Here is a 14,316-nt window from a genome sequence, read left to right as displayed (position 1 = left end):
AAAAAAAAAAAAAAAAAAAAAAAAAAAAAAAAAAAAAATTAGCCAGGTGTGGTGGGCGCCTGTAGTCCCAGCTACATGGGAGGCTGAGGCAGGAGAATGGCGTGAACCTGGGGGGCAGAGCTTGCAGTGAGCCAAGATCACGCCACTGCACTCCAGCCTGGGTGACAGAGCGAGACTCCGTCTCAAAATAATAATAATAATAATAATAAAATAAAAGAAATACAAAAAAGAAAATTAGCCAGACGTGGTGGCATGTGCCTGTAGTTCCAGCTACTTGGGAGACTGAGGTGGGAGAGTCATTTGAACCCAGGAAATGGAGGTTGCAGAGAGCCAAGATCGCGCTGCTGCACTCCAGCCTGGGTAACAGAGTGAGACTCCATCTTAAAAAATAATTATTATGATAAAATAAAATAAGATAAAAAAAATTATCTGGGCATGGTGGCAGGTGCCTGTAATCCCGGCTATTTGGGAGGCTGAGGCAGGAGAATCACTTGAACCTGGGAGGTGGAGGTTGCAGTGAGCCAAGATAGCGCCACTGCACTCCAGCCTGGGCAACAGAGCGAGACTCTGTCTCAATAAAATAAAATAAATAAAAATAATAAAATAAATTAAACTTTTTCATAGGTATGGAAAAACATAGTGTCTGTAGGGTTTGGTACTATCTGAGGCTTCAGGCATTCACTGGGGATCTTGGAACATACTTCCCGAGGATAAGGGGGAACTACTGTACTTGGCAGTTCCCCAAACAGGACAAATGACCAGGTTGTCTCTGCACCTGGACACTTGCAATTCCCTCCATGCAGGGTCTTTCTTTCTTCTTCTGGGAGTTTTTGGGACTCAGCTAAAGCATCCTATTCTCAGGGAAACCTCTCATTACCTGAAGTCGGCGGAATAAGAGAGGGGCACCTCCTCTGCGCTGCTGCTCATCTCAGGGGAGCCTGATTGTCCATTCTCTGCTGAGTTCTGTCCTGTCTGAGCTGGCCACCATGGCAGCCCCTGTTGCTCAGTGCTGGGTAAATAAATGAATACACAGAGCTTTGTATTTGGGATAGGGAAGCAGTCTACTCCCCTCAGGACCTCTTCTTGGCACTGCCATCACCTGGAGACACAGGGCACAGATCCCATCTGTGCAGGTGCAGCCCTCAGGGAGGGGGTGCGTGTGTGCAGGGAGGTTGTTCCGGGAAGACAAATTTCAGTTTAATGTAAAGAGGTGCTTTTTCTTCCCAGGCAAAGCTGGGGTGCCTAGAGAGAAAGGAGCTCTCTCAGTGCTGGTGTGTAAGTCGGGTTGCCCATGTGGAGGGATGACACCAGGAAAGGCTTGAGTCTTCGGGGTTCCTGGAGGATCCCCCCTCACCCCAACACACACTGACACACACGTACATTCACAGAGCCCTACAGGAGAGGGCTTGGGAGAGGGTGGGAGGCTCCTTACCTCTCCAGGGACCCGTATAACCGTTACCAGCCAGGGTAAGCGGCCTTGGCCTCCGTGCCTCCGCCAGTGACGTGGGCCTGTTTCGCTGCCTGGGCCAAGAGCGTGTCCATGATGAAGCCCCGCGCCCAAGGACGAGCCCCTACCAGCACAGTTCGCAGCAGCTCCTGGTCCTTCTCGCAGCGCCGCTTCTGGGGAACGGTCAGGGGCTGGCTGGAGCGTAGCAGAACCTGCGGACCGGACTCAGCTCTGGAAGTGACCCCCCAGCCTTAGAGGGCCCCTAGGCCAGGTCTGCACACCGACAGGCTGGAGTAGAGAGACCAGGGAGAACTCAGGACGCTTCGGACCAGTCTGCGGGTGTTGTGGCCAAAGTGGTTAGGGACCCTATGAATAGACCGTGGGCGGGTCCTGGCTTGACCAAGAAGGGACTAAGCTTCGCGAGGCCCATAACCGTCAGGGGCGGGGCCAGAGAAAGGTGATACCCTCCCATGTGAAAAGGCGGGAGAGGGGCGGGACCAGAATGGAGCAGGAGCTGGGGCAGCGGCCAGGCCGCGAATTGGCCGGGCCAAAAAGAAAAGGCCCAGAAACGACACGGCCGCCTAGGGGCGGAGCGTGGGAAGGGCGCGCTCACGGTGCCACTGGGAGCAGGGGGTAGCTGAGCACCGGGAAGCGACCTCCCTGACCGAAGCGGGCGCTGCGCGCCAGGGCATCATCGTCCACCACGTGTGGCACGATCACGGCACGGGGGTATCTGGGGCACAAAGTGAAGTCCCCGTTCACCTCGCTCAGCCGCCACGCGTTGGTCTGCGGCTCAGGGAGGAGAGAGGCCAGGTCTAGGGCACCCAGGGAGTGCCCTGTCCCCGCGTCTCTTCCAGGCCCGGCGCTTCCACCTCACTGGGCCCCCACGACCGCCCCACTTCGCGAGCTACTCTCTTGTAGTAGCGTTCGGGCGGAAGGAAGTGCCAGGAGTCGCCCAATCTCAGTCCCTTGGGACGGTAGAATAAAGGGAAGGAGGTGATGACGGATTCCAGGGAGGACAGCGCCCGGAGAAGGAAGTCAGGGGCTCTGGGGAGAGTCGGAATCGTCTCGCCCGCGCCCTTTCCAGCCCCTCAGCCCTGTAGCTTCAGCTTCGGCCTCTCCAAGTACCCCAGAACACCCTGCATTCCCCTGCCATTTAGCTGCGGCTGTGGGGCCTCTTTGAACAGTAGCACCTTTTTCTTCCCCTCTACGCGAGACAGGGATAGCTTAAAGGGCTTGGGCGCGCCCTCGCCACACCTCGATGGAGGGGGCGATGTCCAGCGTTGCTTCTGCGCCCTCTATTTACAGCTGCAGCACTCGCAGGTCCTTACAGCGCAGGGTGATGGTGCCCGAGTCACTCGCCACCCTGGGGAGGGACGGGCCCAGGCTTAGTGTCCCTCGCTAAGGAGGGGATGATGTCCTCCTGCGTAACGCAGGGTGATGGTGCCCTCCTGCGGGAAACTCGTTGCCCCTCTCTGGGACTCGTTGTCCTTTCCCAGGAGAGAGGCAACGAGTTTCCCGGATTAGGCGTTATGCAAGAGGGCGCCAGCTCCGACTGCGCCGGCCGTGACCCCTACCCCGCTAAGCCGCGCGCTCCCCAACTCCGGGGACCCCCACTCCCCGCCACCTCTCACTGCTTCTCGAAGAAGTCGACGCTGCGCAGCAGCAGCAGCCACAGGTCCAGAGAGGACGCGGGCCCTGGCGACAGCAGCAGGTGGTAGACAGTGACGCACAGCGAACCGCGAAGCGGGAGCGTCTCCGGGCCCGGTGGAAGCTCCGCTTGGGCCCAGCCAGTGTGGATCAGCTCCGAAAACTCCATTCTGCCAGTGAGAGACCCGGGGCCCAGCAGAAGGCCAGACTCTGAGAGTGTCAGGAGGGGCAGGCTGGAGCTGCCAGCGCAGCCGGCGACGCCGTCTGGACAGCTGTTAAGGAGGTCACTCAGAGGAAAGGATCACAGTTTCGCAGGAATTTCCCCTCATATTGCCAATATCTCTTAGCGAGGTCCCTGGCCAGAGACTGTTATAAGCAAATCTCCATTTCATCATCTGTGAAATGGGGAGATTAATCTTGCCTAAAGTCCTTAACCCTATGCCTGGGTTGCAGGAGACACTCAATATTTTTGTATTTTTGTTTTTTTAAGCCCTGAGGTGCTAACACTACTGCTAACTTTAAAAAGAAAGAAAGACCTGGCGCAGTGGCTCAGGCCCGGCGCGGTGGCTCACGCCTGTAATCCTAGCACTTTGGGAGTCCAAGGCGACCGGATCACTAGAGGTCAGGAGATCGAGACCATCCTGGCTAACTTGGTGAAACCCCGTCTCTACTAAAAACACACACACACACACACACACAAATTAGCCGGGCGTGGTGGCAGGGGCCTGTAGTCCCAGCTACTCAGGAGGCTGAGGCAAGAGAATGGCCTGAACCCGGGAGGCGGAGCTTGCAGTGAGCCGATATGGCACCACTGCACTCCAGCCTGGGAGACAGAGCCAGACTCCCTCTCAAAAAAAAAAAGAAGAAGAAAGAAAAGAAAAAAGGGCCGGGCGCAGTGGCTCACGCCTGTAATCCCAACACTTTGGGAGACCAAGGTGGGGCGGATCACCTGAGGTCAGGAGTTCGACAACAGCCTAGCTAACATGGTGAAACCCCGCTTCTACTAAAAATACAAAAAATTGGCCAGGCGTGGTGGCTCACACCTGCAATCCCAGCACTTTGGGAGGCCAAGGTGGGCGGATCATGAGGTCAGGAGATCAAGACCATCGTGGCCAACATAATGAAACCCCGTCTCTACTAAAAATACAAAAATAACTGGGCATGGTGGCTCACGCCTGTAATCCCAGCTACTCAGGAGGCTGAGGCAGAAGAATCGCTGGAACCCAGGAGAGGGAGGTTGCAGTGAGCCGAGATAGCGCCATTGCACTCCAGCCTGGGCAACAAGAGCAAAACTCTGTCAAAAACAAAAGAAAAGAAAGGAAGGAAGGAAGGAAAGAAGGAAGGAAGGAGGGAGGGAGGAAGGAAGGAAGGAAGGAAGGAAGGAAGGAAAGAAGGAAGGAAGGAAGGATCTCTTCCCCCGTATCCTGGTGGAAGGGCTGGAAAGTGGGTTTGAAACTGGGAACTGCCTACTTCCTCCCATACATAAGAAACTTGGGTTGGGGAAATCCTTTGGTCCACCTTAAATGCTTGCAGCTGTGTAGCTGGTGCCCCTCCCCCACCTTGCAGCTGGAAGTCCCTGCCTGAGGGCGCCCTCTGTGCAACCCACTTCTGGCTAAGTCCAGACCTCAAGAACCCCATCCGCTATCATGCCACCTTTTCAGCAAGTGTGTATTGCCGGTACAGTGAGCTAGCTGGGTCTTGTGTTTGGTGTTGGGGCCCAAGGATGACTGGGGAAGGTTCTGTTCACAGAGTTTTCAGTCTGGCAAGAGACACAATTAAGCTGGTAAAATTGCAGGAAGAGAGCTGAGCCAGTTTCCCACAGAACCCATCTATTCATCCATCCACCTTCTTTTTCTTTTTTCTTTTGTAAATGTTTTTGTGGAGATGGTGGTCTCCCTGTTTTGCCCAGGCTGGTCTTCAACTCCATGCCTCAAGCAATGCTCCTGCCTTGTGGCCTCCCAAAGTGCTGGGATTACAGGCATTAGCCACCATGCCCAGCCTCTTTTATTCATCTTCTTTCCCTCCCTCCCTCCCTCTCTTCCTCTCTTTCTCTCTTTCTTTCTTTTTAACTAATAATAAAGGAGGCCGGGCGCGGTGGTTCACTCCTGTAATCCCAGCACTTTGGGAGGCTGAGGCGGGCGGATCACGAGGTCAAAAGATCAAGGGATTACAGGCCTGAGCCACTGTGGCCAGGCTCTATTATTATTATTATTATTATTATTATTATTATTATCATTATTTTGAAACGGAGTCTCGCTCTGTCTCCCAGGCTGGAGTGCAGTGGCACGATCTCAGCTCACTGCAAGCTCCGCCTCCTGGGTTCACACCATTCTCCTGCCTCAGCCTCCCCAGTAGCCGGGACTACAGGCGCCCGCCACCGCGCCTGGCTAAGTTTTTGTATTTTTAGTAGAGACGGGGTTTCACCGTGTTAGCCAGGATGTTCTCGATCTCCTGACCTTGTGATCTGCCCGCCTCAGCCTCCCAAAGTGCTGGGATTACAGGCGTGATATTGTTATTATTATTATTTTATTTATTTATTTATTTGAGATGGAGTCTCGCTCTGTCACTCAGGCTGGAGAACAGTGGCACAATCTCAGTTCACTGCAACCTCTGCTTTCCGGGTTCAGGTGATTCTCTCACAGCCTCCTGAGTAGCTGGGACTACAGGCGCACACCACCATCCCCGACTACTTCTTGTATTTTTAGTAGAGATAGAGTTTCGCCATATTGGCCAGGCTGGTCTCGAACTCCTGACCTTGTGATCTGCCTGCCTTGGCCTCCCAAAGTGCTGGGATTACAGGCGTGAGCCACCGCGCCTGGCTGAGTTCGAAACCATTATGAGCAACAGAGGAAGACCTCATCTCTATCAAAAATTAAAAAAAAAAAAAAAAATTAGCTGGGTGTGGGGTCTTGGCCCTGTAAGTCCCAGCTACTGAGGAGGTGAAGCAAGATAATCACCTGAGTCCAAGAGTTCGAGGTTGTAGCCAGGCGCGGTGGCTCAAGCCTGTAATCCCAGCACTTTGGGAGGCCGAGACGGGCGGATCACGAGGTCAGGAGATCGCGAGCATCCTGGCTAACACTGTGAAACCCCGTCTCTACTAAGAAATACAAAAATCTAGCCGGGCGAGGTGGCGGGCGCCTGTAGTCCCAGCTACTCGGGAGGCTGAGGCAGGAGAATAGCGGGAACCCGGGAGGCGGAGCTTGCAGTGAGCTGAGATCCGGCCACTGCACTCCAGCCTGGGTGACAGAGCGAGACTCCATCTCAAAAAAAAAAAAAAAAAAAAAAAAAAGAGTTCGAGGTTGTAGTGAGCCATAATCCCGCCACTGCACTCTAGCCTGGCAAGAAAGCAAGACCTGGTCACAAAAAAAAAAAAGTACAAATTGTAAACTTCCAGACCAGCAGCATCAGCTGGGATGGAAATTTGGTAGAAATGCAGATTACCAGGTCCCACCCCATACATACTGAATCTGAAACTCTGGGTGGTGGGGCCTAGCAATCTTAACAAGCTTTCTAGGTGATTCTGATGCATACTAAAGTTTGTGAACGACTAGAAGGTATACAAACAGAGAAAACTATGCTGTTAGAATGAGAGTGGTGTTACCCTTTGGAGATTAGTGACAGGCCAGGAGCACACGGGAAGCGAACAGCCCTTCCTGGGTGCTGGTAACACTCTGTTGCTTGATCTGGGGGCTGGTTACATGGATGTATTCACTTCGGGAGAATTCATCGAGCCATACATTTATTTATTTATTTATTTACTTATTTTTTGAGATGGAGTTTTGCTCTTTTTGCCCAGGCTGGAGTGCAATGGCGTGATCTTGGCTCACTGCAACCTCCACCTCCGGGGCTCCCTTGATTCTCCTGCCTCACCCTTCTGGGTAGCTGGGATTACAGGCGTGCACCACCACGCCCAGCTCATTTTGTATTTTTAGTAGAGATAGGGTTTCATCATGTTGGCCAGGCTGGTTTTAAACTCCTGACCTCAGGTGATCTGCCCGCCTCGGCCTCCCAAAATGTTGGGATTACAGGCGTGAGCCACCATGTTTCCATGCATTTATGATATGTACAATTTTTCTGTGTGTATGTTATGCTTCTTTTCTTTCTTTCTCTCTCTTTCTTTCCTTCCTTCTTTCTTTCTTTTTTTTTTTGTTTTGAGACGGAGTCTCGCTCTGTCGCCCAGGCTGGAGTGCAGTGGCCAGATCTCAGCTCACTGCAAGCTCCGCCTCCCGGGTTTACACCATTCTCCTGCCTCAGCCTCCCAAGTAGCTGGGACTACAGGCGCCCACCACCTTGCCCAGATAGTTTTTTTTTGTATTTTTTTAGTAGAGACTGGGTTTCACCATGTTAGCCAGGATGGTCTCGATCTCCTGACCTCATGATCCGCCCTCCTCGGCCTCCCAAAGTGCTGGGATTACAGGCTTGAGCCACCACTCCTGGCCTTCCTCTCCTCTCCTCGACAGGATCTTGCTCTGTCACCCAGGCTGGAATGCAATGGCTTGATCTCAGCTCATTGCAACCTCTGCCTTCCGAGTTTAGGCGATTCTCTTGCCTCAGCCTCCCAAGTAGCTGGGACTACAGACGCATGCTACCACACTCGGCCAATTTTTTGTATTTTTAGTAGAGATGGGGTTTCACCGTGTTAGCCAGGATGGTTTCGATCTCCTGACCTCTTGATCCGCCCACCTCGGCTTCCCAAAGTGCAGGGATTACAGGCATAAGCCACTGCAGCCATCCTTCTGTGTGTACGTTATGTTTCAAAACAAAGTTTAAAAAAGGGAACTGCTCTGGTTGAAGCTCTGGGAGGGGCAGGGAGAGTGAAGGCAAGGAGCCCATCCACAGCTCTGCCTTCTCCTGCAGGCAGCTCTTGAGGACTCCTTAGAGTATTAGCCTGAAATCCTTCATCTGTCCCAACAGAGCTCTGAGAAGGTCAGTAACTTGCCCAAGGTTCTGCAGAGCCAGCACTAGAACCCAGGTCTCCTGACTCCCAGGCCAGGGCCCTGGAGGCTAGTCCTTTCCTGAAGGGCTGGTGTCACGAGTAAGGACAAGGGGTGGCTAGGCAGCCTCCTCCCGGATCTCAGCTCCCTTAACTTGGGTCTTGGGAGAAGGGCCAAGACTCTGGTATGAATGATGCTTTTCTCATCCTGGAGCAACTTCCTTTCTGGGAACTGGGTGTCTCCTTCTGGGCAAAGACAATAAAATTCATCCAAAGGGCCAGAGGAGCAGGGTTCCTCCGGCCCCCACCCAGATGGGCATCACGTGGCTCTCAAGTTAGCAGTCCAGGAAAATTCCAGCCCTTGCATACTTGGCCTCACACAACCATCTGCTCACTCACCTTGGCACACTCAGCCCCCCAACCCACCTTCAACATTGACCACTGCACACTCCCTGGCGCGCTCTTCTCACCCTCAGCTTCTACTACCTCTCCCTGGGCAATATTGCCAGCCTTTCCCTAATTCCAGAGCTGCAGCCCTGCCCTGTCACTCACCTCAAACCTGCCATGTCCCTGGGGCTACTGAAATTCCAGGCAGTGGGTGAAGAGGACGAGGAGGATGAGGAAGGGGAGAGCCTGAACTCTGTGAAGGCACTGACAGCCAAGCTACAGCTGCAGACTCGGCGGCCCTCATATCTGGAGTGGACAGCCCAGGTCCAGAGCCAGGCCTGGCGCAGGGCCCAAGCCAAACCTGGACCAGGGGGACCTGGGGACATCTGTGGTTTCGACTCAATGGACTCCGCCCTTGAGTGGCTCCGACAGGAGCTGGTGAGTCTGGTGGGGTGGGCAGCTTTGCACAGGGCCTCGGGCTGGTCCTCCTCAGGGCCCAAGACCACAGGCATGGGGCAGTTACTGGAGGCAACTCCGGTGTCCTGGGCTGAGGAGCTGGGAATGGACTTGTCCAGTGTTGTATTCGGGGAGTCTTGCTGAAGAAGGACTCCATCCAATGTACTGACCTTGTGCTTCTATTGCTTAGGGGACAGAACACTGGCGTTGGGAAGTGTGGGGCACCATTATAAATAGGGAAAGACACAGCTTCCCCTACTCTGGGACTTTCTATGGCCCAAAGATACAGCGAAGTACAAAAGGAGGCACTGGCCATGCTGCAGGCAGATTCTGAAGAGATGAAGTTTCAGTAGGTGGCTCCCAACTCAACATGTGCAGATAGAAAGATACCCAGCTGGGCTCCAAGGCAGAGATTCCGCTTAGTTGATCTGGGATGGGGTCCAGGCAGTTGGATTTGTTTAATAATGACTCCTGGCTGGGCGTGGTGGCTCACGCCTGTAATCCCAGCACTTTGGGAGGCCGAGGCGGGCGGATCATGATGAGGTCAGGAGATTGAGACCATCCTGGCTAACAAGGTGAAACCCCGTCTCTACCGAAAATACAAAAAATTAGCTGGGCGTGGTGGCGGGCACCTGTAGTCACAGCTACTTGGGAGGCTGAGGCAGGAGAATGGCGTGAACCCGGGAGGGAGTTTGCAGTGAGCTGAGACAGTGCCACTGCACTCCATCCTGGGCGACAGAGTGAGACTCTGTCTCCAACAAATAAACAAACAAACAAAGACTCCTTAGCTAGGTTTGAGAACCACCAGGTGGAGCCAGATTGGGAGATGGGGAGAGATCAAGCTGAGGTGAGAGGGGGCTGGGGAGGACACAGCCAGTACAAAGGCCCGGCGTTGCCAGGAAGGGAGAAAGGGAGAGCGACCTAGGGCCTGTCCGGCAGGCTCACGCCCCCTCTCGGCCGCAGCGGGAAATGCAGGCGCAGGACCGGCAGTTGGCAGGGCAGCTGCTGCGGCTGCGGGCCCAGCTCCACCGGTTTAAGATGGATCAAGCCTGTCACCTGCACCAGGAGCTGCTGGATGAGGCCGAGCTGGAGCTGGAGCTGGAGCCCGGGGCCGGCCTGGCCCTGGCCCCGCTGCTGCGGCACCTGGGCCTCACGCGCATGAACATCAGCGCCCGGCGCTTCACCCTCTGCTGAGGAACACCTGTGCCCCCTGACTCCCCGCCCCCTTTCCCAATGCTGCTTCCCCTGCCTGTCTGGGAAGAGGAAAGGGAGGGGTGCCCCAGAGGCACCAGCTCCTGGCGGGGGAGGAGGAACGTTCAGGTTTCTGAGAGCTGAATTCCAAGAGTGCAAAACCCCAGCATCCTGTTTCCTCTGCTGCCCCAGCTGGGAGGGGGACGAGGAGGATCTCACACCCTCAAACTCCTCAATAAACGCCCTCTCTGGTTCCCATCAAGGTCTCTTGCAGTCGTTTATTCAGGCCCAAGGCCGTTATCTGAATGTCGCCTGTCACTGGGACCACCCTAGTTCACTACAGGCCCATGGGAGGTGACTTAGGTAAATTGGGCTGCTGAAGAATACAGAATCTGGGAGACATAGGTTCAAAGCCAGCTACCCCATTTATTTCTTTTTGTTGTTATTTCTTCTTCTCCTTCTTCTTCTTTGAGACGGAGTCTCGCTCTGTCACCCAGGCTGGAGTGCAGTAGTGCGATCTCGGCTCACTGCAACCTCTGCCTCCCGGGATCAAGTGATTCTCCTGCCTCAGCCTCCCAAGTAGCTGGGATTACAGGTGGCCACCACCACACCTGGCTAATTACATTTTCTTTTCTTTTCTTTCTTTTCTTTTCTTCCTTTTCTCTTCTTTCTTTTCCTTCTCTTCTTTCTCTTCTCTTCTCTTCTCTTCCCTTCTCTTCTCTCATCTTATCTTCTCTTTTCCTTTCTTGAGATGCAATTTCACTCTTTCACCCAGGCTGGAGTGCAGTGGCGCGATCTTGGCTCACGGCAACCTCCGCCTTCCGATTTCAAGCGATTCTCCTGCCTCAGCCTCCTGAGTAGCTGGGATTATAGGCACCCGCCACCATGCCTGGCTAATTTTTGTATTTTTAATAGAGACAGGGTTTCGCCATGTCGGCCAGGCTGGTCTCGAACTCCTGACCTCAAGTGATCCACCTGCCTGGGCCTCCCGAAGTGCTAGGATTACAGGCCTGAGCCACCGTTTATTTCTATTAGACCCTGAGGAGCTCCCTTAACCCCTGAGTCTGTTTCCTCACCTCCACAATGGAGGTGCTGATTCTCACTCCACAGGCAGTGGATGTGCCTTAAGGGAAATAGTGCACAGTGAGCACTCAGTGAATGTGAACTATTACTCCCAGCTGCTGTCTTTCTACTCTGTGCTGAGACCGGGAGATGGACTGTGAAGTGTTCAGGCTTACATTGCAACGGAGTCTGGGCCCTGCACCTGGAGCTCCAACTCTAGGCTCTGTGTCACTGTGAAGGTTTTTCAACTTTGTCTCTCTCAGCCTTTGTTTCTGTGTTACCCTCTTTGTCTGACTTTCCAACTCAGGCTTCCTCTTCCCCCCACCCATTTCCTGCCCCCCTTCTCTCCACAGCTGAGGTGCACACAGCATCGCTTCCACCTCACAAACCCCAACAATGCTCTGTGGGTTCCCCTCCCCCCACCAGCTCACTCAGGCAGTGACGCATGCGCACTTTCCTCCTGCGGGGGTCAAGGCCGGGTTCCTGGACCTGATGAGGCCACCTGGTGTTCCTCATATCACTGGTGACCTGGCCCTCAGCTAATGATGGGCGCCCCCTCAGCCTGGCCCCAGGGGAAATGGAAATTCTTTGCCTGCCTGCTGCTGGTGAGGATCTTCTTGCCTCCTGCTTATAACAGAAAGTCCTGACTGTCTGTGGCCTGCACCTGGGGGCCTGAGCGGCCCTGTTTGCTCTGTCATCCACCTGTTGCAGGAGATAGTGCCAAGCCCTCCACCTCTGCCAGGGGCTGTGACCTTGCCTCTACCTGAATTCAAAGTGTTGCCCTACTCTCCGACCATGATTAGTGGGTGTTGTCCTGGCCTCTGCCTACAGCGGGGGCCATTACGATGCCCTCTTGAAGACATGAGGTTGTCTTGTCTGCCTCCTGAAACAGGCTGTTTCCCAGCATTCTGTCTGTAAGAGGGATGGCAGCCTACCATTCACTTACCCTTGACTATAATCCAGCCACTGTCCCATGCTCCGAGATGACATGGGAATTGTTCTGTTGGCCTGACCTGACTGTAACATGCGTGGTCTGCTCACCAGCTATTTAACAGGGGTATTGTCCTCTCCTTTGACTCTGAATGATGCTCCCTTTGCTGCCAGACAGAAACAAAAGGGTCTCTCAGCTGCAACGGTGGTGCTGCGGTGCTGCTTGCCTCTCACCGTAAGCTGAGTGTGTGTCTGCTTGCCCCCTGCTCCCTGGGCCCAAAGGCTGCCCTTGAATCTCTTGCCCAGATGCACCCTGGAGGGCAGAAGGGAGGGTCTATCAGACTTTAAACCTCTCAGTGTCATCCCGGGACAGTAGGGGAAGTAGGGCCTGGCCTGGAGATGTAGGGGACCCCCAGGGGCTGAGAGGCGGGGGTCTATGGTGGCAGGAAGCTTGGGGTGCTAGAGGGTTGTGGTTGGGCTGCTGGGGCCCGGTTGGCTGCGGAGCCCTCAGGAGGAGGCAGGAAGTCAGGGTGGGACGTGGGCGCGGGGAGACAGGTGGTGGCTACGACGGTGAAGGGAGCTGAGACTGTCCAGGCAGCCAACTTAGGCCAGGAGGACCATGTGAATGGGACCAGAGGGCTCCCGGGCTGGGCAGGTAAGGAGCGCTGGTACTGGGGGCGCAGGTACTAGGGTGAGAGGCCTGATAGCAGACGGCTGCGGTTATGTGGGCCCAGGCTCCCTAGGGACACAGCAGCCCTTTGTGGCTGGGGAGAGAAGATCCTCGCTCAAGGTCAGGTGGGAGGCAGGCAGTGTCGCTGGGTTGCCTCTTTCCTGCGAAGCTGGTGGCGCTTGCCTCTGTCGTGCTGTCCACCAGCAGCCCCACCTCACTGGGACCATGTTTCCTGGAGACCAGGCACATGGACAGTCAGGTGTTAAAAAGGCTTCCAGAAACCACCAAATCCAGTCCCTCATGCCATGAGGATGAGGCTCCTGAGGCCCAGAGATAACAAGGCACTCACTGCCCATGGTTTCTCAGCAAGGCAGTGGCAGGGCTGGGCCTCGGGAGAGAGTGATGGCCGAGGCTGTGACCACCCCGCCTGGAGCAGGGTGATGGACAGGTTGGACTCAGAGGACCCAGGAATCCTTCTGGTTTCTGGGACAGACCCCAGTGACAAGAATTTCCTGAGAGAGAGAGAGAGAGAGAGAGAGAGAGAGATCACCCAGGGCATCCAGATGGACATGCGAGGAGTGATTTCATCCTCAGCGATCGAGAGAAGAGTCTCCTGATGGGCGTGGACTAATATGTGCGGGGGTGTCCATCATCCGGGATGGAGCTCCAGGGTGGATGGACATATCTGATCTGAGTCTGGGAGGTTGGAAGTGAAAGAGAATGATGGGAGAAAGGAAGAGGAAGTACTATTTTTATCCCAGACAGGGGTGCAGTTGGCCCTGGGTGAGGAAGCGCTGAACTCCCATCTGGAAAGTCACCATTCCTGCCCCTGCCAAGCGTCACAGCAGGATGTCCTCCCCTCGCCCCTGGCTCCCTCCGGCTTCAGCCCTGCCTGTGTAGGGCTAGTTGGTTTTGCTGATTCCTGCTTCAAACCCCAGGGAGGTGGAGAGAGATTGGGGAGGCATAGTTGCTACCTGCTCACTTCCTCACTTTTTAACTCTGAGCCTTAATTTTTTTGGGGAGTCCCCACTCAGCCAGATTTCCAGGTTTCCCCTGCTTCGTTGGAGTTTTTCCTGACACACACTTTCCGCCTAGTCAGCAGGTCCCAGCCTTTCTCCTGTGTACAGCTCTGAGTCCCGTAGTCTCTTGTGGGGGCTGGGGAACATGGTGGCTCTCCCCGCGCCTCAGGGAGGGTCATTCACCCTGGACAGGCATGAGCAGTCCCTTCCACCCAGCCCTATGACAGATGAATCAAACAGGGTCCCTTGCTCTTGGGCCCCAGGAACAGAGGCTCTTCTCAAAGAGAGAAGGGCCAAGTGGACAGGGGCCGACAACAGGCTGAGGGTTGGTTCAGAGGAGGGGAGAAGGCATTTCTTAAGATCTGGAAAGCTTCCTGCCAGAGTCAAGACAGTTCTGAGAAGGAGAAAGACCCATTTTTGAGAGTGCCTAGGATGTGAAGCCAAGGTCACTATCCCTGGATTCTGTTCCTTGGGTACCATGAGGCCAGAGACCTCAGAGCAAGACCAAAGGCAAGAGAGCCCACAGATGTGGTGTGGGGCAGAGAACATGCATTTCAGAGACAGGCCGACC

General features: G+C 54.6%; 2 protein-coding genes and 1 pseudogene across 5 annotated transcripts in view; 2 read left to right on the top strand and 1 right to left on the bottom strand.

The window, feature by feature from the left end:
* Positions 1 to 553: 553 nt before the first annotated feature.
* Positions 554 to 3,361, bottom strand: LOC113225315 (annotated as a pseudogene). Its single transcript, XR_004228554.1, has 2 exons — positions 3,082 to 3,361; positions 554 to 2,813 (listed from the first exon to the last, which is right to left on the bottom strand). The product of XR_004228554.1 is annotated as a myotubularin-related protein 9-like (transcript).
* A 5,034-nt stretch (positions 3,362 to 8,395) lies between these two features.
* FAM167B (family with sequence similarity 167 member B) lies at positions 8,396 to 10,322 on the top strand. Its single transcript, XM_023219784.3, has 2 exons — positions 8,396 to 8,855; positions 9,837 to 10,322. Exons 1-2 carry the CDS (start codon positions 8,595 to 8,597, stop codon positions 10,065 to 10,067), a joined length of 492 nt encoding a protein of 163 aa, XP_023075552.2. The 5' UTR covers positions 8,396 to 8,594; the 3' UTR covers positions 10,068 to 10,322.
* A 2,239-nt stretch (positions 10,323 to 12,561) lies between these two features.
* The window catches only part of LCK (LCK proto-oncogene, Src family tyrosine kinase), a 32,585-nt gene continuing 30,830 nt past the window's right edge, over positions 12,562 to 14,316 (top strand). Inside the window, exon 1 of one of the 3 annotated variants that reach the window (XM_023219344.2) lies at positions 12,562 to 12,711. The gene's annotated coding sequence lies outside the window, so the exon portion shown is untranslated. The remainder of the gene's footprint in view (positions 12,712 to 14,316) is intronic. The other 2 variants (XM_023219343.2, XM_023219345.3) reach the window with 2 other exon arrangements.

The sequence above is a fragment of the Piliocolobus tephrosceles genome, chromosome 1 (assembly GCF_002776525.5).
Source record: "Piliocolobus tephrosceles isolate RC106 chromosome 1, ASM277652v3, whole genome shotgun sequence".
In the NCBI taxonomy this organism is placed as follows: Eukaryota; Metazoa; Chordata; class Mammalia; order Primates; family Cercopithecidae; genus Piliocolobus; species Piliocolobus tephrosceles.
Note: the sequence above shows the minus strand (reverse complement) of the source record. Positions and strands in the feature narration are given on the sequence as shown.

Excerpts from the sequence above, each read along its gene's own strand:
- FAM167B (XM_023219784.3), top strand. The coding sequence starts at position 8,595 with ATGTCCCTGGGGCTACTGAAATTCCAGGCAGTGGGTGAAGAGGACGAG. Across the intron at positions 8,856-9,836 it reads AGTGGCTCCGACAGGAGCTG|CGGGAAATGCAGGCGCAGGA; the intron begins GTGAGTCTGGTG and ends TCTCGGCCGCAG.